At 46.1% G+C, this 20,841-nt stretch overlaps 2 protein-coding genes across 2 annotated transcripts; one reads left to right on the top strand and one right to left on the bottom strand.

Annotated features, from left to right (window-relative positions):
* The first annotated feature begins 426 nt into the window (after nt 1-426).
* ZFP57 (ZFP57 zinc finger protein) lies at nt 427-5,041 on the top strand. The gene is made up of 4 exons (XM_007973297.3): nt 427-815; nt 1,632-1,758; nt 2,205-2,306; nt 3,779-5,041. The coding sequence occupies exons 1-4, from the start codon at nt 693-695 to the stop codon at nt 4,933-4,935; spliced, it is 1,509 nt and encodes a 502-aa protein (XP_007971488.3). The 5' UTR covers nt 427-692; the 3' UTR covers nt 4,936-5,041.
* A 147-nt stretch (nt 5,042-5,188) lies between these two features.
* Nucleotides 5,189-19,593, bottom strand: MOG (myelin oligodendrocyte glycoprotein). Its single transcript, XM_007973300.3, has 8 exons — nt 19,319-19,593; nt 16,821-17,168; nt 10,689-10,802; nt 9,319-9,339; nt 9,058-9,078; nt 7,121-7,237; nt 6,797-6,817; nt 5,189-6,348 (listed from the first exon to the last, which is right to left on the bottom strand). Exons 1-8 carry the CDS (start codon nt 19,404-19,406, stop codon nt 6,335-6,337), a joined length of 744 nt encoding a protein of 247 aa, XP_007971491.2. The 5' UTR covers nt 19,407-19,593; the 3' UTR covers nt 5,189-6,334.
* Between the last annotated feature and the right edge of the window lie 1,248 nt (nt 19,594-20,841).

The following is a 20,841-nucleotide window of genomic DNA, read 5'->3' as shown; positions in this document are numbered from 1 at the left end:
AGAAAGAATAAAGAGACTCACTCAAGGTGATCTGTGACAGATCCTAGCCTGGTTACCCCAGCTCCATGATTTCCAATGGTACTGAGTCTAACATTAACGTTAGGTTTAAACATTAACTTTTGTAGATCAAGAATGTCCACTTGTCCTTGGAAAATTATTTAGCATCTCTGCATTAGGTCCTTAAGACGGGGCCAGTAATTGTTACCTCATTGCTGAGAGCATCCAATGGCACACAGCAGGGGTCTAATAACTAATGGCACTCCCTGACCAAATAAGGAGCTGTTTCTTACCCTCCCTCTTGCTGATATGTTTTGTTTTTCTCTGACCTCAGGTATATAGAAGCAGGGTAGAACAGAGAGCAGACACCTAGCCCAGCCTGGTGTTACTAAACAATGGCAGCTGGTGAGCCAAGGGTGACCAGGGCCCTGAACTCTGTGGCCCAGGCTTTGAGGGAAACAAAGTTGTTCTCGATTGTGGAAGAGGAGAATTTGGACAGCAGAACAAAAAAGGAAGACAGCCTCTTGGAGCAGATACTTTTGTCACAGGAAGCCACATCAAACCCTGGGACCTTTGCTGAGCCTCTCCATCTGCCCAGTTACTGGGAGGTAGATAGCCCCAGGAAGGAATCCAGTCAGCCCTGGGCGCCAGGCCAGGAGTGGATAAAGCTAGAAAGAGACACCACAGAAGAGAAGATGTTTGAACAGCTGAAGCCAATCGAACCTGTACAGAAGATGTTCCCATGGGTGGGCAAGGTAGCTGCCACCCTGCAGGAAGCCATGAAGAGAGATTGCTGGAGGGAGGCATGGGTGAAGAAGGTGAGGAGACTAAGCTAGAGAGAGGTGGGGTCCAGGTCCTAGACTCCAGGAGCTCTTTCATGCATGCTCCTGCCTGCAGGTCAAATGAAATCTCAGATTGTTCCAGACTGAACGACATCCAGAAAAAGGAGCCGCAAAACCTTTCTCCATCTCCCGCACCACCCTGGCATCCTTCATGTGGTACTTCCTAAAATTTGTTAGAGTGGCAACATTTTTTCTTTTGCTTTGCTTTCCTATTTATATTCTGCATATCCTCTTTCCTCTCCCCCACATCTTATTTTTCTCCCTTTCTCTTCATCTTTCGTTTCCTTTTTTTTTTTGAGACAGAGTCTTGCTCTGTCACCCAGGCTGGAGTGCAGTGGCGTGATCTTGGCTCACTGAAACCTCTGCCTCCTGGGCTCAAGTAATTCTCCTGCCTCAGCCTCCTGAGTAGCTGGGATTACAGGCATGCATCACCACACCCGGCTAATTTTTGTATTTTTAGTAGATACCTGGTTTCACCATGTTGGTCAGGCTGGTCTCGAACTCCTGACCTCATGATCTGCCTGCCTCAGCCTCACAAAGTGCTGGGATTACAGGCATGAGCCACCACATCCGGCCTCCTTTCCTTTCTATACTTCACAGTTGCTGGCCTTGTGTCTCTCTTTTAATATTTCTCTCTTCCTTCCATGGTTTTATCTTTCTCTTAGGTTTTAATTCTCTGAATCTTGATACTGGATGTTAATCTTGTACACACACACACGCACGCACACACGCACACATATACATACCTACATATATTTATGTAAACTTTTTGAGTCTCTCCTGTTCTTCCAGAAGCCAGTCACCTTTGAGGATGTGGCAGTGAATTTCACCCAGGAAGAGTGGGACTGTCTAGATGCCAGCCAGAGGGTCCTTTACCAGGATGTTATGTCGGAAATCTTTAAGAACCTAGCATCTGTGGGTAAGAGGCTGGGCTTCCCTCAGCAAGCCCCCTGTCCTAAGGGCCCTGGAACATCTGGTTTCCCTGGACAGGTAGATCAGCTTACAGTTAGTTTCACTGACCCCTGGTTCTATGCTTTCCAGGTGTGAAAGATCTGAGTCACTAAGCTCAGTGGTAAAGAGAAGAAACGATAGCCTGCATGAAGGCAAAGATAACACTTGTAACATGATGACAGTGTTCTCAAAATATGCAAATTTTTCCATTCATCAAACAAATATTTACTAAGTCACTCCTGAGAACCAGATACTTTGCTAGCAGCTGACCTTTTGAATGTCTCCTTTCTGCATCTACATGTCCCAGGTTATGGTTCTTAAACAAAGGCTACAGGAGGTCACCTGTTGTCCCCATCAGATGTGAAGGGGCCACACCTGGGACCAACTCAACTCTTTCTCATTCCCACACATCAGCCAGAATCTTTCTGCATAAGCCAGAGCGAATCACCAAGCTTGAGCAACAAGAGGAACAATGGAGAGAGTTTGTCCATCTCCCAAACACAGAAGGCCTTTCAGGTAAGAATTGCCAAGCAGAGAGGAAGGTAAAAAGGGCCCAGAATAACCCCTGAAAGGATGGAGAGCTGATAGGGAGGATGAATGCTCTACAGATGCTCTCCTAGTGAACCTCTGTCCAGCCTGGTCAGACTTGGAGTTGAAAGAGAGCTTAAGACCATAGGCTCAAGTCCCTCGACTTCAAGTTGAAGATCTAAGTCTCTCTTTTTTTTTTTTTTTTGAGACAATCTTGCTCTGTTGCCAGGCTGGAGTGCAGTGGCACAATCCTGGCTTACTGCAACCTCCGCCTCCTGGGTTCAAGCGATTCTCCTGCCTCAGCCTCCCAAGTAGCTGGGACTACAGGCATGTGCCACCATGCCCAGATAATTTTTGTATTTTTAGTAGAGACGGGAGTTTCACCATGTTGGCCAGGATGGTCTCGATCTCTTGACCTCAAGTGATCCACCCACCTTGGCCTCCCAAAGTGCTAGGATTACAGGTGTGAACCACCGTGCCTGGTGGGCTGAAGATCTAAGTCTTTCAGGAGAAGTAAATGTCTTCAGTTTCTAGAGATTGAGAGATGACATGAAGGTTGCTTATGTCCATGACACTGTTCTGATTAAAATGTTCTGTCCAAGAGAAAAGAGAAGCAAAGGAGATAGGCTTCATGCTGCATTGCAGTAAGGGAGGCTTACCCTGGTAGTAAATAGTTGAGAGAGATATCAAGCTAGGCTGACTACACTTCTTGGTTTGCCAGGATGGTACTGGTTTATGCTTCTCATCCTAGCTTGATTATTAATAACACCTCTTTTCACCTGCAAGTGGCCCAATGTTCATGATGCATTATTATGCGGGTGTCTGTGGAGTGTCTATGGGAATTTGAGCAATAATGAGAATGAGATAAGATAGATTTCAAGAAGTGTTGTTGTAAGTTAAAATTTACATTTCTGACAGTGTTGAAAGACTTCAGTTAAATTTTTATTTGCTTTTAATTTGAAACGCCAAATTTATTTTTTCTTATTTCTAGCCTATAAGGCCCAAGGGCGAGGATGAATGTGTTGGGTGGGAGAGCAAGGGCAGAGACAAGAAGTGTCTTGGGCTGAATGGAGAGCTGTGTTGTAGTTCTTCTTCTTCTTCTTCTTCTTTTTTTTTTTTTTTGAGACGGAGTTTCACTCTGGTTGCCCGGGCAGGAGTGCAATGGTGCCATCTCGGCTCACTGCAACCTCTGCCTCCTGGGTTCAAGCAATTCTCCTGCGTCAATCTCCCTAGTAGCTGGGATTACAGGCAGATGCCATGATGCCCAACTAATTTTTGTATTTGTGGTAGAGACAGGGATTCACCATGTTGGTCAGGCTGGTTTCGAACTCCTGACCTCAGGTGATCCGCTGGCCTCAGCCTCCCAAAGTGCTGGGATTACAGTTGTGGGCCACCATGCCCGGCCTCTGTTGGGAGTTCTTATAGTGAAATTTTGTGTTATTCTTCCTCATTCACTACAGAAGGTAAGAAGAAAGAGCTTCGAGAACAACATTCCAGTCTGAGAGATGAGGGGACTAGTGATGACAAGGTCTTCCTTGCATGCAGAGGGGCCGGCCAGTGCCCCCTCTCTGCCCCAGCTGGGTCTATGGACAGGACCCAGGTGCTTCAAGCATCCCAGGCTGGGCCACCCTTTTTTTGCCGCATCTGTGGCAAGTGTTTCAGCAGGCGCTCCTACCTCTATAGCCACCAGTTTGTTCACAATCCCAAGCTGACTAACAGCTGCAGCCAGTGTGGGAAGTTGTTTCGGAGCCCCAAGTCCCTCAGCTATCACAGACGCATGCATCTTGGGGAGAGGCCCTTCTGTTGCACGCTCTGTGACAAGACCTACTGTGATGCTTCTGGACTAAGTCGTCACCGCCGTGTCCATCTGGGTTACCGGCCCCATTCATGCTCTGTGTGTGGGAAGAGCTTCCGGGACCAGTCTGAGCTCAAACGCCACCAGAAGATACACCAAAACCAGGAGCCAGTGGATGGAAACCAAGAGTGTACTTTGAGGATTCCAGGCACCCCTGCTGAATTACAGACACCTATCGCCAGAAGCCAGAGGTCCATCCAGGGGCTTGTGGATGTGAACCATGCACCAGTGGCCAGGTCTCAGGAAACCATATTTAGAACTGAGGGTCCTATGGCCCAGAACCAGCCATCCGTACTTAAGAACCAAGCACCTGTGACCAGGACCGAGGCACCCATCATTGGAACCCCCTGTCAGGATGCCAGATCCAACTCTCATCCAGTGAAGCCCTCGAGACTCAATGTCTTCTCTTGCTCGCATTGTCCTTTGACTTTTAGCAAGAAATCCTATCTCTCCAGACACCAGAAGGCCCACCTCACAGAGTCGCCCAACTACTGCTTCCATTGCAGCAAGTCTTTCAGTTCATTTTCCAGGCTGGTCAGACACCAGCAGACCCACTGGAAGCAGAAGAGCTACCATTGCCCTATATGTGACCTCTCCTTTGGGGAGAAAGAGGGCCTTCTGGATCACTGGAGGGGCTATAAAGGCAAGGAGCTGTGCCAGAGCAGCCACCATAAATGCCGGGTGATCCTGGGCCAGTGGCTTGGCTTCTCTCATGATGCCCCCACTATGGCTGGGGAGGAATGGAAGCATGGAGGTGAATAATCTCCCCCCAGGATCCATACCCTCAGGAGAAGAGGCCTAAGAGAGAAGGCCTGCAAAGGAGACAAAACAAAGGAGGCAGTGAGCATCTTGAAACATAAATAAATGGCCTTTCTGACTGAGGTCTTTCTTTGTGTTTGGTTTCCTGAGGACTGACCTCTGGGGTAAGGAGGCTGGAGTAGAGGGAGACAGGTGAGTGGATAAGGAAGGAAATATATAAAAGAAAAGGGGTTAGAAGTGTGCATATGAAAACTCGTTTTATTTATTTATTTATTTATTTATTTATTTTTTCGAGACAGAGTCTTACTCTGTCACCCCAGCTAGAATGCAGTGACATGATCTCAGCTCACTGTAACCTCCACCTCCTGGGTTCAAGCGATTCTCCTGCCTCAGCCTCCTGAGTAGCTGGGATTACAGGCGCCCACCACTATGCCCAGCTAATTGTTTATATTTTTAGTAAAGACAGGGTTTCACCATGTTGGCCAGGCTGGTCTCGAACTCCTGACCTCGTGATCCACCTGCCTCAGCCTCCCAAAGTGCTGGGATTACAGATGTGAGCCACCGTGCTCAACCAAAACTCATATCATTATTAATTAGCACCTAGCTTGTTTGTTTGTATCTGACCATCAAGTAGTAGTTGTTGAATAAACAGTGGATACTCTGGTAGATATGAAGACAGGAGAAAAAGGATAAGAGGAAGGAAATTCTGAGACCTGTGGAAGATGTGTAAGTAGAAGGAAGACATTCTAAAGCAGGCATGTTGCCCAGCTTTCATTTCTTGCTTCCCCAGTTCCCTAGTAGGCTGCCAAGACAAGGTGGAGCTCTGGCTAGTATTCTGTAGGTTTCTCCCCATCTCCAGGTTTGGGTTGGGGCTACCCATATCCTCACTCTTCAGTTCACTCAGCTCTCTCTTCAATGTTTCACACTCTTCCTCTTCCTTCCCTTCACATGCCTCTCAGTTCTGCGCAATCAGGGCTGGAGTCTTGGAAGAAACAACCACCATTTGCAAAGTTATCATACTGTAATTTTCAGTGAGGAGGTTCCTGGCCTCCAGTTCATGGCAGAGACCATCCTATCTGTGTTGCTCTCCAGCACAGGTGTCCTCTGATGGAGAGAGGGGCACCTGCCTGTCCTTAGCCAGGAAGGGTTTCCAAGTGGAAGACTGGAGAGAGAAATGGAAAGAAGGATAATAAAAATGGGAAAACGAAGGAAGAGAAAAGGTAGATGACAGAAGAAGGGAAATCAATTCTACTTGGAATTCAGAGTGTTCCTGAAAGTGCAAATTGGAATGTCCCCATAGCAAAGATGCCAGTGAGTATGCAACTTGATGGATGAGATGTCCCCAAGGACCAATCCCTGGGCAACCAGGCTCTCCTCCACCCCTGCCAAGATGTGACATCACTCAGAAAGGATTTCCTAGAAGAAGGAAAAAATAACTTGAAAAATCTATGTCAGTAGTTTGTATCATAAAACCATTGAACTAGGGAGAAGAAAAGCCCTTGGAGTCATCTTGTCTCCATGCCTGCCTCAGTGGTTGGTCTGAGAGCTGAGGCACTGGGCAGTTGCTGTGGAATGGGCAATGAGACCAGCTAGGGTGGGGTTCCTGCTTAGGGGCAGTGAAGGAGGAATGGGCCAGGTAGCAGATGGGAATGCCTCCAGTTTCTCTGCCACCTGTAAATGTGTCTAACAGCTGGCCTCTTGCCCCTGTCCCTCCCAGGAGGAGTCTCCCCTCCACCCAGGCTCTCCAGCTCCTCCTTTCCTCTGGGACTGTGATCTCTCAATAACCCCCCTCTTCCTCTTGTTGCTTCTGTCTCCCTTTCCTCACTTTTTATTCTCTGCTTATGAGAGAGAGAAGATAACTTACTTAGCTCTTCAAGGAATTGCCCTGAAAACAAAAAGAAACAAATACATGATCAGTGGAAGATGAATAGCACCTTCCCCACATCCTCCCTGTGGATATTTGGAGTGACCCACACTGCCCTTTCCACTGGGGGACCCCACAGATCCAGTAAGTGGTTCTCTTCACAGTTTCTCAGAAGAGCCTGGGGTTGGGCATGGGGACACAGGAATAAGGAAATCCTAGCTCCCCTAATCTTGAGCCCTGGTTCTATTCTCTTTTGGCTTCCCATTCAAAGCTGACTTGGTTCCCCACTATTTGGTGGTCTTGCCTGCTGCCCAGCCACTGCACCTGCTAGTCTTCGATGTAGCCAGTTGTAGCAGATGATCAAGGCAACCAGGGGTCCAAGAACCGGCACAATTACAAACAGGGTTATCTTCCAGCAGGGCACCCTCAGAAAGTGGGGATCTGAATTGTTCACCAGAACAAACAGGGTTAACATGTGTTCCCCCTCATGCCCCACCCACCTTTCTTTTTTGGTTCCTTAACCTGGGATCCTAGAACACCAAAGGACTCTGGGGACAGAATTCAGAGAGTCCATGAATTTGGATGAGAAAAGTACTGCCTCCTTATTTTTATTAACTGGATTTAACATTTTCTTTCATTAAAAATGTAACAACTGGCCAGGCACAGTGGCTCACACCTGTAATCCCAGCACTTTGGGAGGCCGAGGCAAGCAGATTACGAGGTCAGGAGATCAAGACCATCCTGGCTAACATGGTGAAATCCTGTCTCCACTAAAAAATAGAAGTAGCCAGGCATGGTAGCGGGCACCTGTAGTCTCAGGTACTCTGGAGGCTGAGGCAGGAGAATGGTGTGAACCGGGAGGCGGAACTTGCAGTGAGCCAAGTTCGTGCTGCTGCACTCCAACCTGGGCAACAGAGCGAGACACCCTCTCAAAACAAAACAAAAATAATGTAACAACTGCCAGGCGTGGTGGCTCACACTTGTAATCCCAGCACTTTGGGAGTCTGAGGCGGGGAGATCACGAGGCCAAGAGTTCAAGAGCAGCCAGGCCAACATGGTGAAACCCTGTCTCTACTAAGAGTATAAAAATTAGCCTGGCATGGTGGCGCATGCCTGTAATCCCAGCTACTCGGGAGGCTGAGAATCGCTTGAACCCGGGAGGCAGAGGTTTCAGTGAGCCTAGATCGCACCATTGCACTGCAGCCTGGGCAACAAGAGCAAAACTTTGCTTCAAAAAAAAAAAAAAAAAAAAAAGAAAAAGAAAGAAAGAAAGAAACATTTATGTTGCTATATCACAAATGTGATTATCGGTTGATAGCTATATTTCAATACAATGATTGTTTTTGCAATCCTATGTGTTCTATTTTATGTGTATATTTAAAAACATTATTATGCAAAGGGGTCCTTTAGACTTTACTGGAGTGCCAGAGAGATTCATGGTACAAAAAGGAGTTAAGACTTTTAATAGTCAAGTCCTCCAAAACAAAGATACTATTTCTCCTCTTTGGGTGTGTCAAGACGTGTGTGTGTGTGTGTGTGTGTGCATGTTCCACAAACTGGTCTAATTTTATAAATTGTAGGTTAGAACTCTGTGTGCCAGGTGACAAAAGTAGAGTCACCTACAGGCTCGGGAGGAGGGGCTGTGAAGGAAGTTTGCTCAGAGAAGTTACCATCTGTGCCCTAATGACATCTTCTAGTTTCTGCAACATTTATCTAACAGATATTTGGGTGCTCTTCTGTTGGCATTGTCTTTAGGCATTGGGCGATCTGCAGTGAACAAAAAGGCTAGAAACCATGTCCTTGGGGGGTCAATTCCTAGTGGGGCTTGGTGGCTTTTCTATTTGTCCATGAGGTCTTCTCTGATTAGTCATGTTCTGTACTCATGGAAACATCCTGAAATATAAATACAGGTGATACAGTTGTGTCTTGTTTTTCTGTTCATTTCACCTCCCCAACCAGACATCAAGTTTATGTGTAAACGATCTATATTCCTGAAAAGAGAAATCATGTGCATAAGGAGTTAAGCAGAATAAGATAACGTTTTTGTAAAGCAGTTAGAATAGTGTCTGGCACATAAAAATAGTACATGAGTATTTTTATTATGATTTTACCAATCCTAAATGCAAATGACTTCTTATTTAAAGAAAGAAAAGAGAGGAAGGGACCCAGCCAGGAGCCAGGGGTCCTTGTTCCCCCAGGTGACTGGAACTACAGTGAAATGCCAAGTTGACCTGGGAGGGCCTGGATATGCCAGAACTTACCAAAAGTCCGGTGGAGATTCTCTGAAAGGGAAACAAATGGAAATGGATTTAGTAGGGCATTCAAAAAGGATCCTTTATTCTGAGTCTTTGTTATTTAATTACTTAAAACTTGCTCTAGGCACAACACACCCACCGTAGAGAAAGGGAAACTAAGGGAAAAACAGGGTATTGAGAGGGACAGGTGGTCCGAGAACACGACCATTTCCATTATGCCAAAACACCGAAAGGCAAGAATTGAGAGAAAGGATGACTGTAACTCACCTATCTCTGCTCGAAGTTTTCCTAAAATAGAAAAAGGCAACATTTTAGTTCGGCATGCTCTGACTCCCAGTGGGGACCCTCCTACACCCAGCGCCTGGGCCCCTAGTGCAGGCTATTTCTCTGCAGCCCGGAAACAACCTTAGGAGAGTAGGAAGAGCACTGGATTGAAAGCCAAGGGTTGCGGCTCTTTCTCTAGCTATAGTCTAGATACAATAGCGAATAAAGAATGTGAGCAATGCCCCAAACCAGCACAAGGATCTACTACCTCCCAGCTGCTCTTCGCCCCTTTTCTTGGATTCTCAGTTCATAGTGCTGCTCCAGCCCACTGCGTTGCCACTTCCCATCTGAATGAGGAAGGAGGAGCTGAGCATTTAGTGAGCAGCTAGCTACTCTGTGACTGGATTTGTAGTAGGCACTTTGCATGACTTTTATCCTCCCTACAATGTAAGAGGGAGGATGTCTTCTCTATTTGACAGACAAGGCAATTGAGGCTTGGAGAATCTAAGAATTTTGCTATATAGTTCAGTACCTGAGATGGAATTCAAACCCAGGCTGTCTGACTCTAACATTCAGATTCTTTCTGCTCAGCCCTGTGGGCTGAAGGCCTTTTTCACGTGGGAGAAGTAGACAAGCAGGCATCTGGGCTGAATTCAAGGTGACAGAAAGGACTTTGTTGTTGATCCCACCAACACCCATCCCCCAAAAACATTCCCCATACCCTCCTTGCTACTTTCTCCTCTCCTCTTAGTAACAATTGAGAGGTGGGGCATGGGGAGGAGTGAAGACTCTTCCTGCTCCGGCATTGGGGAGACACTTGGTAGGGGGAGAAGGCTCAGAATGAAAGCTCTAGGCACAAAAGAGGAGCGTCATCAGCAGCTGAACCTGAGTCCTCAGTGTTGAATGGAGAAGGAAACAATGTTTGAATGCCTACTGTGTGGCACAGACTTTCACTTCAGTATCTATTCAAAACTCCTAAGAGCCTAGACCTGTCTGACTTTGAAGCTCACACTCTCCCAAGCTGCATGGAGCTGCTAGGTATGAGCCAAAGGCCTCAGCTCTACCACTTACAAGTTATATTGGTCTGAGTAAGTCACTGAACTACTCCTGGCCTCAGTTGTATCCTCTTAAAATGGGGTTACTCTATGCCATAGTTAGCTCATAGGGAAAGCTGGGTCTGCTTATTCATATGAAAGCATTCCGTGAGATGTAAAACTCTTTCATCATGGAGTTATTTTTTTTCTTTATCACTCAGTAGTGAGAAGAAGTTCTGAACCCAGAAGTCACTCACAAATACATGTTTAGTGGTGTAACTCCAAGAAGCCAGCTCATTTAAAGGAAGGATCCTGATCCACCCACCCTCCGCCTTGTACCTCTCAGTCTATACTGCAGGCAGAGGAAGACGAGGCCGACAGTGATCTGCAGAAGGAGCACAGGCAGCACCGCGAGGAGAACCAGCACTGCAGGGCTGACCCAGTAGAAGGGATCTGAAAGGCAGAACACATTGCCCAGAGCTGAATTCTCAACACTCAGCACGGTGCCTGGGGCCTAATAAATCAGGTCAAATAAAGACATGAATATCATCAGGATTCAAAGAAGGTGACACAGAATTGGTCCCTGAGCTTAGCCTTGATGGAAAAATATTTTTTTCCAGGAAATGCTATTGATTTAGAATGACAAGTAGTTTAAAGTCAAGATTGTGTATTGGGTCAGGCTGGGGAGTTTTAAGGAGCAGCTAAGAGACTTAGATCTGATCCTCAAGGCCGTGGGGGTGCACTGAAGGATTCCAAACGGAGAAGTGACCACATCAGATTTAGCACCTACAGGACTGGAGAAGATAGGGAGAAATGTTAAGAGACTGTGATAACAAAGTGAAAAACAACATGAGCCTGAACTAGGACAGTGGTAATGGTATAGGAAGTCAGAGGATTCAAAGCTTAAATATGGAATGAAAAATACATATTTTCAGTAACCTTTGAAGAGAAATTTAGTGTTTAATTATGCCTGTAGGCAATACACCACAATAATTTGAACAGAACCTTTGACTTTGTCATCAGTAAAAATCACAAACATTGGCTGGGCGCAGTGGCTCACACCTGTAATCCCAGCACTTTGGGAGGCCGAGGCAGGTGGATCACCTAAGGTCGGGAGTTCGAGACCAGCCTGATCAACATGGAGAAACCCTGTCTCTACTAAAAATACAAAATTAGCTGGGCATAGTGGCACATGCCTGTAATCCCAGCTACTCGAGAGGCTGAGGCAGGAGAATCGCTTGAACCTGGGAGGCGGAGGTTGCGGTGAGCTGAGATCATGCCATTGCACTCCAGCCTGGGCAACAAGAGCGAAACACCGTCTCAAAAAAAAAAAAAAAAAATCACAAATATTTTCATATCACATTAGAAAAGTCACCGAAATCTCAAACTATCACTTATCTATTTTTGATTTTACATTACTACAAATACATTACTATTTTGAAATTACACTAATTACTAGGGCAACCCTAACTCTTGTTAATTTAATATTTTGATGACTGTATTTTGGTATAAATGTTTTATTTGGTATATTTAAAACACTCTTCTGGCTAGGTGTGGTGGCTCTCCCCTGTAATCCCACCACTTTGGGAGGCCAAGGCAAGATTGCTTGAGCCCAGGAGTTCTCGAGACCAGACTGGGCAACATAGTGTGAGACCCTGCCTCTACGAAAAAAAATTAAAAATTAGCCGGGCATGGTGGCACAAGCCTGTGGTCTCAGCTATTCAAGAGGCTGAGCCAGAAGGATCACTTGAGCCTGGGAGGTAGAGGCTGCCATGAGCCATGATCATGCCACTACAACCCATTCCGGGTGACAGAGTGAGACCCTGACTCGAAAAAATAAAAAAAAGAATTCTGAGATGGGGTCTATCAACTTCATCAGCTTGCCAAAGGTGCATAACACACAACAAAAGGTTAAGAGCCCTCTTCTAGAGCTTTTAAGAAGGTAGTTTACAGCGGGCGTGGTGGCTCACACCTGTAATCCCAACATTTTGGGAGGCCAAGGTGGGTGGATCACCTGAGGTCAGGAGTTCGAGACTGGCCTGGCCAACATGGTAAAACCCTGTCGCTACTGATAATACAAAAATTAGCCAGGCATGGTTGTGCACGCCTGTAATCCCAGCTACTTGGGAGACTGAGGGAGGAGAATTGCACGAACTGGGAGTTGGAGTTTGCAGTGAGCCAAGATCACACCATTGCACTCCAGCCTGGGCAACAAGAGCAAAATTCCGTCTCAAAAAAAAAAGAAAGAAAAGGAAGGTAGCTTACACAGGATTTGGTAACTGACCAGATGTGCAGACATGGAGTAGGTTGAGCAATGAGGGAGGGGGACCTTCACTTTTGTGGCTCCCATCTATTTCCCATTCTAGGTCTGCTCCTCAGCATCCAAAAGCCCTGCTCTAATCTCCATGTGCCATGCTGCAGCTGAAGCCCTTTTCATCTTGATCTCTGCTTTAAGGGAGCTAAGTAAGGATATTGACATCAAAGGTAGGGATACATCACAGCCAATAATGTTAAACTGGTCCAGGAAGGTTGCTCAGGTATAATTACAATCCTTTAAGCTGTAGACTAAGGCTCCTGTCTATTATTGTGTTCCCTAGAGGAAAGTGCAGCAAACTTTACTTTCAAGTCCTTAATGGAAGTTACCTATAGCAATGTGATTTAGTGAGTACATACTTAAGTGAGTACATACATACTTTCTCCCAAACCCCCATATTTTTACTTTTGCAAATAATTAGAAAAGAGAGAAAAGCAGACATTATTAGCCTTTGGATGTAAATCAACAAGAAGTATAGAGTATCACTGATGAACTATACTTGCCAAAGTAAATCAAACATGAATGTCATTGCACTTCCACATCTATCAGTTTACAGAAAAACACAGGGCATGGAGGACCGTATTATATAGCAACATGGGAATGTCGTCAACAAAATTCAGACCGTAAGAAACCCTAAGGGCAAAGGTCAACAGGTGGGTCTTGTTTGAATCTCACTAAAAGAAACCAACTGTAAGAGTGTATCTATGAAACAATCAGGAAAATTTGAACACAAACTGGGTATTTGATGATATTAAGAAATTTTTGTTGAGTTTTTAAGATGTGATAATAGTATTGTAGTTATTTATATATTTATTTTTATTATTTTGTGGGTTTTTTTTTTTTGAGATGGAGTCTCACTCTGTTGCCCAGGCTGGAGTGTGGTGATGCGATCTCAGCTCACTGCAAGTTCTGCCTCCCGGGTTCACTCCATTCTCCTACCTCAGCCTTCTGAGTGATTGGGACTACAGGTGCTCGCCACCACGCCCAGCTAATTTTGTTTTTGTATTTTTAGTAGAAACAGGGTTTCACCACATTAGCTAGGATGGTCTCCATCTCTTGACCTCGTGATTCGCCCTCCTCAGCCTCCCAAAGTACTGGGATTGCAGGCATGAGCCCTCGTGCCCGGCCTATTTATTTTTTAAAAAGTATTCTTTGCTGGGTGCAGTGGCTCACGCCTGTAATTCTAGCACTTTGGGAGGCCAAGGTGGGAGGACTGCTTGTGCCTAGGAGTTTGAGACCAGCCTGAGCAACATGGCAAAACCCAGTCTCTACAAAAATTACAAAACATTAGCAGCGTGTGGTGGTGTTTGCCTGTGGTCCCAGCTACTGTGAAGGCTGAGGTGGGAGGATGGCTTCTGCCTGGGAGGCAGAGGCTGCAGTGAGCAGAGATCATGCCACTACACTCCAGCCTGGGTGACAGAGACAGATCCTGTCTCAAAATAAGAAGAAAAAAGAGAAATGATCATGCTGCCTAGGATTTACCTCAGTAATTGAGTAGGGGAGGTTGGTAATGAGTGGGGAGCTGGTGAAGTGGGTGGTCCCTGGATTGACAAGTGCTGCAGCAAGGTGGTAGGCACTTGGAGGCTCATTATAATGTTCTCTCTGCTTTGTATGTTTTTTCTTTTTTTTTTTTTTTAGACGGAGTTTTGCTCTTGTTGCCCAGGCTGGAGTGCAATGGCACAATCTTGGCTCACTGCAACTCTGCCTCCCGGGTTCAAGCGATTCTCCTGCCTCAGCCTCTCGAGTAGCTGGGATTACTGGCATGCACCACCACACCTGGCTAATTTTGTAGTTTTTAGTAGAGACGGGATTTCTCTATGTTGATCAGGCTGGTCTCGAACTCCGATCTCAGGTGATCAGCCTGCCTCGGCCTCCCAAAGTGCTGGGATTACAGGTGTGAGCCGCCGCGTGCCTGGCATTTGTTGAAGAGTTTAAAGAAAGGATTAGAGACAACTAGTAATAAAATCACAAAAATGACAAGAAAAAATAAGTAAAAAAGAGAGATTAGAAACTCTTCAGAGAAAGAGCAGAGGTAGTTAAATCTGAGACTTGCAATAATACCATTACTTCATCTCATTCCTAAATTTGTCTCAACTTCCTGGCTCCCAAGCCTAGGCAAAGTGTCCCTTGTTTACTTGTAAAACAGTTTCTTTTTAGATTCTTAGGCATGCAGACTAAGAGGTGGGAACAGGAGGTTGGAATGTGGATAGCAACCCAAAAGACAACTTTCTCCCCTGAGGCAAAGTCTTTAGATCTTTAGATGCTTTTCTTTTTGTCTTCCTTGTTTTTTTTTTTTTTTTTTTTTTTTTTTTTTTTTTTTTTTTTTTTTTTTTTTAGAGGGAGTTCTGCTTTTCTTGCACAGGCTGGAGTGCAATGGCGCGATCTTGGCTCACTGCAACCTCCGCCTCCCGGGTTCAAGCGATTCTCTTGCCTCAGCCTCCCAAGTAGCTGGGATTACAGGAATGCGCCAAGCTAATTTTGTATTTTTAGTAGAGACAGGGTTTCTCCATGTTGGTCAGGCTGGTCTTGAACTCCCAGCCTCAGGTGATCCACCCACCTCGGCCTCCCAAAGTGCTAGGATTACAGGCTTGAGCCACTGTACCCGGCTTGTCTTCCTTTTTTGGTGTGGTGAAACTGAGGGAGTTTGTTGGGAGAGGCAGTTGCTGAGCTAGGAAGTTGTTGAGCAGCAAGGAGAAAAATCTGCAAACTGGAGAGGTTCTCTCTATCAAACTTTTTGACAAGTAGAATTTCCCCAATGAAAACAGCTGTATGAAGAACATTATGAGACACACAAAGCTATTTCCATATCCCTGCAGGCAGTTTCTAGAAATAGTGCTTTGTTGTTCCACATACAATGCCGTCTTCTGGTCCCAGCAGTGCAATGGTCACTCACACCCCCAAGATACAATAGTGATCAATTGTCTGATGTTTGCACTGCAGTTGGGGAGGAGGAAAAGGGAAAGGATCTGACACCGAGGCCCTCAAAGCAGTTTAGTTCTTCAATTAAATAGCAATTAACTTTCAAAGCTCCACCTCCATCCTCTTCACCTTGTCCACATCTTAATCATCCTGAGATAGAGCAAAAAATAATCTCCAAAATCACCCATCACGCAAAACATGTTGAAAATGAAATTCTGAGGCCGGGCACTGTGGCTCACGCCTGTAATTCCAGCACTTTGGGAGGCTGAGGCGAGTGGATCACCTGAGGTTAGGAGTTCAAGATCAGCCTTGCCAACCTGGTGAAACCCTGTCTCTACTAAAAATACAAAAATTAGCTGGGCGTGGTGGTGGGCACCTGTAATCCCAGCTACTCAGGAGGCTGAGGCAGGAGAATCACTTGAACCCAGGAGGAGGGCACCATTGCACTCCAGCCTGGGCAACAGAGCAAGACTTTGTCCCCTGCCAAAAAAAAAAAACCAACCAAACAAACAAACAAAAAAGTTCTGCAGAATGAAATAGTGGAGGTACAGCCAAAAGGTGATATCTTCTTTCTATAATTATATTTAGACATTTGCTCTACTTGCTTATTCACTAGGACCATGCACAGGCATGTGTGTATGTGTGTGTGTGTGTGCTCACAAATACAGGGTTTTGTTTTTTGTTTTTGTTTTTTTTAGACACAGGGGTGGGGAGTGGGGGCGAAGGGTCTTTGCTCTGTCACCCAGGCTGGAGTGCAGGGGTGCAATCATAGCTCACTGTATCTGCAAACCCCTGGGCTCAAGCCAGTCTCCCACCTCAGCCTCCTGAGTAGCTGCGAGGCAAACCACTATGCCCTAGGGTTTTGTTTTTGTATCCTACATTCTGCAGCTTGCTCTTATCACTCAACAAGACCTTATAGCAGGCCTCCAAATCATCTGGCATAGTGCTAAAATAATCTTTTTAATGCCTGCATCATATTCACAATATGGCTACCATTGTTTATTCAGTCACTGACCTACTCAAAGGCATTGACTTTGATCCCAATTTCCTCGCTACTCTGAATAATGATGCAGCAGACATCCCTAAGCATATGAGTTTCTGCTTATTGATATGTACGTTTGTATGGAATTCATTCCCAGGCGTGAGATGTTTGGGTTGAGGGATCTCATCTTAATTGAGAGAATGATTGTTCCTGGCCACCCAACAGTTAATACCTAATATTATATGGCACTACTCACCTTCCACTTTCAATTCTATTGCTGCCTCCTCTTGGTAAGAATGATCTCGGAAGAAGCAGGTGAAACCTCCTTCATCTGAGAACCTTACATTCCGGATCCTGAGAGTCACCTTTCCCTCACCAATAGCGTCTTTCAGCAGCTCTGTCCGGCCCCGATATTCAGGTGCTTGCTCTCCATCTTGGTCCCTGCCATTTCTGTAGAGATGAACCACCCTAGAGAAGGGGGGCCGGTACCACCCCACTTCCATGCCTGTAGCGTTCTTCCCAGGAGATATGCGACATGGCAATTCCACTTCATCACCGACCAGAGCCCGGATAGGTTGTCTTGGTCCTATCACTCTGAACTGTCCTGTAGAAGACACCAAAAGGAAGAGACTGAAGGTCAGAGGGAACCTTGGCAAGTAAGCCTGTCATGGGAAGGGCTGCTTCAAAACAGGGAAGGAAGAGGACACTCGACTTTTAAATGAAATTCTAGATCCAGGAAGGAATGCATTTTTTTTTTCTTGTTCTTCTTTTTTCTTTCTTTGTTTTTTTTTCTGATACTGTTGGGACTGAGTCTTACTCACTGTCGCCCAGGCTGGAGTGCAGTGGTGCGATCTTGGCTCACTGCAACCTCCACCTCCCTGCAACCTCTGCCTCCCTGCAAACACACACACACACACACACACACACACACACACACACACACACACACATGCGCATGGTCCTAGTGAATAAGCAAGTAAAGCAAATGTCTAAATATAATTATAGAAAGAAGGAGATGTCACCTTTTGACTGTACCTCCACTATTTCATTCAAGCGATTCTCCTGCCTCAACCTCCTGAGTAGCTGGGATTACAGGTACCTGCCACCACGCCCAGCTAATTTTTGTATTTTTAGTGAAGATGAGGTTTCACACTGTTGGCCAGGCTGGTCTCGTACTCCTGACCTCAGGTGATCTGCCTTCCTTGGCTCCAAAGCGCTGGGATGATAGGCGTAAGCCACCACACCCGGCCCCAAGTTTTCTTCTTGAGAACAACAACAACCAAAAAGTCTCTGGTTATAGAGATATTGTGAATATCCTGGACAGAACATTCTAGCAATCATCTCATCTCAGCATCTGCCCATCTTTTTGCCAACTGTAGCCATCTCTGACTCTTCAGTCCAGGCTTTAAGTTTCCCTCTTGGAATGTGGTGCAGCATCTTGAGGTTGAATCTTCCCATGGGCCTCCCTGTTAGGACTTGGCCAAATTGCTGCCTATTCTACCCTTAGAGGTTTCGCTTTTGTCACTCCATCCACTTTAACTGTCTCTCCACCACTTCTCGCTACTCAGTCCTTGTTCATACCCTGTTTCCCAAATTCTCCTCTGAGATCTTCCACCCTGGGGATGGCTCTATTTCACTCTTCCTTCTTCTGTATCTTCCACCTCACTGTGGCTCCTCGACCCTGACCCGAACAAGTTCCATGTTTTTTTCTATGTGGATGTGTTTCTCGCGTCAGACTCTGAGCTACTAGGAAATAAAGCTGCTTTCTCCCCTAGACCTGGAGAGTGGATGCACTGTACCTCTGTCAGTCAGGTGGCTCCCTGAGGATGGGAATCTTTCTGTTGATTTCCGCTCTGCATGTGACAGCCGGGTTCCTTTAAAAAACTTACCGGTGCCTGATTATGCAGAGCAAAGTCTCAAACATGACAAGATATGATAATTCCACAAACATTTATTGAGATTTACTATGGACAGACACTGCTAAGCATGTAATCTCATGTAATCCTGATGGGTACTCCAAGAAGTTGCTATTATTTTATCTCAATTTGAGAGGTGAAAAGACAAGTAAGAACTAGTTCAAGGAAAGCCTTGAGTTAGTCACATTAAGGAGTCTGGGCCGGGTGCAGTGGCTCATGCCTATAATCCTAGCACTTTGGGAGGTTGAGGAGGGCAGATTACTTGAGGTCAGGAGTTCAAGAACAGCCTGGCCAACATGGTGAAACCACGTCTCTACTAAAAATAAAAAAAATTAGGCTGGGTGCAGTGGCTCACACCTGTAATCCCAGTACTTTGGGAAGCTGAGGTGGCCGGATCAGCAGGTCAGGAGACTGAGACCATCCTGGCCAATTTGTGAAACCCTGTCTCTACTAAAATACAAAAAAAGAAAAAAAAAAATTAACTGGGCTTGGTGGCAGGTGCCTGTAGTCTCAGCTACTCGGGAGGCCAAGGCCGGAGAATCGCTTGAACCAGGGAGGCTGAGGTTGCAGTGAGTCGAGATCATGCCACTGCACTCCAGCCTGAGCAACAGAGGGAGACTCTGTCTCAAAAAAAAAAAAAAAAAAAAAAGTCTGGACTCCATCTTGAAGGCTGTAAGAACCACCCACGGAAGGTTTCTGAGGAAGGGAAGCATGTCAGCAGGTCTATGTTTCAGAAAGATAATATAGCAACTTGAGGATGATTGAAGGAGCTAAGACCCAGGAAACTAGCCTTTCTGTTTTCAGGGTCTCCCCAGGGCAGGAAAAAGACATGTCTTACCTGCGTAGCTGGAAGACACTTGCAGGAGCAGGAGGAGGAGGAAGGAGCAGAGGCAGCTGGGCAGAGAGGGTCTTGATAAGCTTGCCATGTCCACCGTTCCTGGGGACAGAAAGCCCCCACAGCAGGGTCAGGCCAAGTGGAGGGCCTCGGGGTGCATGTCCCCTTACTGCTGAAAAGCCCGAGGGAAGATCTGGGAGGGCAGTGCTGCCTGGGCCCTGCCTCCACTCCAGTAAGTGCTGCAGCTGTGCCCGCAGAAACAGCCCCACGTCACCCTTGCCAGGCATTCACACAAAAGGTCTACAGACTGAGGGGATGACCAGGGTTTGCCTTCCCCACCCCCCCAGAGCAATGGAGCGGAGGCTGCCTGGTACTGGGCTTTCCTCCCCCACGCCCTCCTGGAGATCCAACCCTTGAAGGGTCTTGCAGGGGCTAATCGGTGGGGAAGGATCACTTACAGGACCTCAGGGAGAGGCTCGTTTATGGAATACGTAAGGTTCCTCAACTCCACCCCAGCCCTACCAATTAGTCGAAAGAGAGAAAGTATGATTGGTTCTTCAAAAAAGAAAGAAAACTTAGATTTTTTTTTCCTATTTCTATTATCTCACAACTGTCATCACCAGACCATTCTTCTTGATGTCTAACCTCCCTTTCTTCTACCACGAATCCAAACTCTGTTCTGTATGTTTGTATATGCGATGGGTCACTTGGGATTTGTTAGTTTCTTGTCCCCAAAGAATGTTTTTAGGGAAGTCATGAGATGAACGTCAGGAGTGCTCAGAGAGGCAAGGTTGGAGGAAGGGAGACCAGCAAGGGCAGCAACTAACTGTGTCAGTCAATACAGGCAGCAGGGACAGAGCCAGCATACAGGACATGCTCTCCAGCCTTCACATCACTTGCCAGTTTCCTCAGTGTCACAGGGGAGAGTGAGATCTGGAATGGAAGCCTTTCTCTCACCTCTGGGCTCAGCTGAGAATTGCAAGGGTGAGACCAGCATTGGTACCAGGTTCCAAAAATAGACTTCCCAATCTTAAGGCAAGTATGCCTCCTCAAATAAGGAAAAAAGGCTCAATTTAGAGCCGTGCCTTCCAATGCAGCAATCACTGCCTGCAAGTGGCCACTTAAAATTAATTACAATTAAATACATTAAAAATTTGGTTTCTTGATTACACTAGCCATGTTTCAAATGCTCAATAGCACAACAGTTAGTGGTTATCTTATCAGACAACACAAATGCAGAACATTTACATCGTCACAAAAAATTATATTAGGCAACACAAAAATTTATATTGGGCAGCAAGGGGTAGAAACACAACTGAGACATACATTTCTGCTTTTGTCCGAGATGGGTGTAAGGAGCTAGAAGGACAGATTATGGTCAGTCGAATCTGGGAACTGCTTATTCTTTCACCCTGCAAGGCAGCTGGCATTTGGGCACAAGCAATGCTTGGCTACTCTGGTGCTGTGTGGTTGAAAGTCAAGATTGCAGGGGTGGATCCCATGGAAAAAGTGGCCGCTGTGGATCC

This window comes from Chlorocebus sabaeus, chromosome 17 (genome assembly GCF_047675955.1).
Source record: "Chlorocebus sabaeus isolate Y175 chromosome 17, mChlSab1.0.hap1, whole genome shotgun sequence".
Lineage (NCBI taxonomy): Eukaryota > Metazoa > Chordata > Mammalia > Primates > Cercopithecidae > Chlorocebus > Chlorocebus sabaeus.
Note: the sequence above shows the minus strand (reverse complement) of the source record. Positions and strands in the feature narration are given on the sequence as shown.

What these genes read in the sequence shown, in the direction of transcription:
- MOG (XM_007973300.3), bottom strand. Translation starts at nt 19,406, where the DNA reads ATGGCAAGCTTATCAAGACCCTCTCTGCCCAGCTGCCTCTGCTCCTTC. An exon ending in AGTGTCTTCCAGCTACGCAG is followed by an intron (nt 17,169 to 19,318) that starts GTAAGACATGTC and finishes TGTCTTCTACAG; the next exon opens with GACAGTTCAGAGTGATAGGA. An exon ending in GCTACATCGAAGACTAGCAG is followed by an intron (nt 6,818 to 7,120) that starts GTGCAGTGGCTG and finishes TTTTGTTTTCAG; the next exon opens with GGCAATTCCTTGAAGAGCTA.
- ZFP57 (XM_007973297.3), top strand. Translation starts at nt 693, where the DNA reads ATGTTTGAACAGCTGAAGCCAATCGAACCTGTACAGAAGATGTTCCCA. An exon ending in GGGAGGCATGGGTGAAGAAG is followed by an intron (nt 816 to 1,631) that starts GTGAGGAGACTA and finishes CTGTTCTTCCAG; the next exon opens with AAGCCAGTCACCTTTGAGGA. An exon ending in TAAGAACCTAGCATCTGTGG is followed by an intron (nt 1,759 to 2,204) that starts GTAAGAGGCTGG and finishes CCCACACATCAG; the next exon opens with CCAGAATCTTTCTGCATAAG.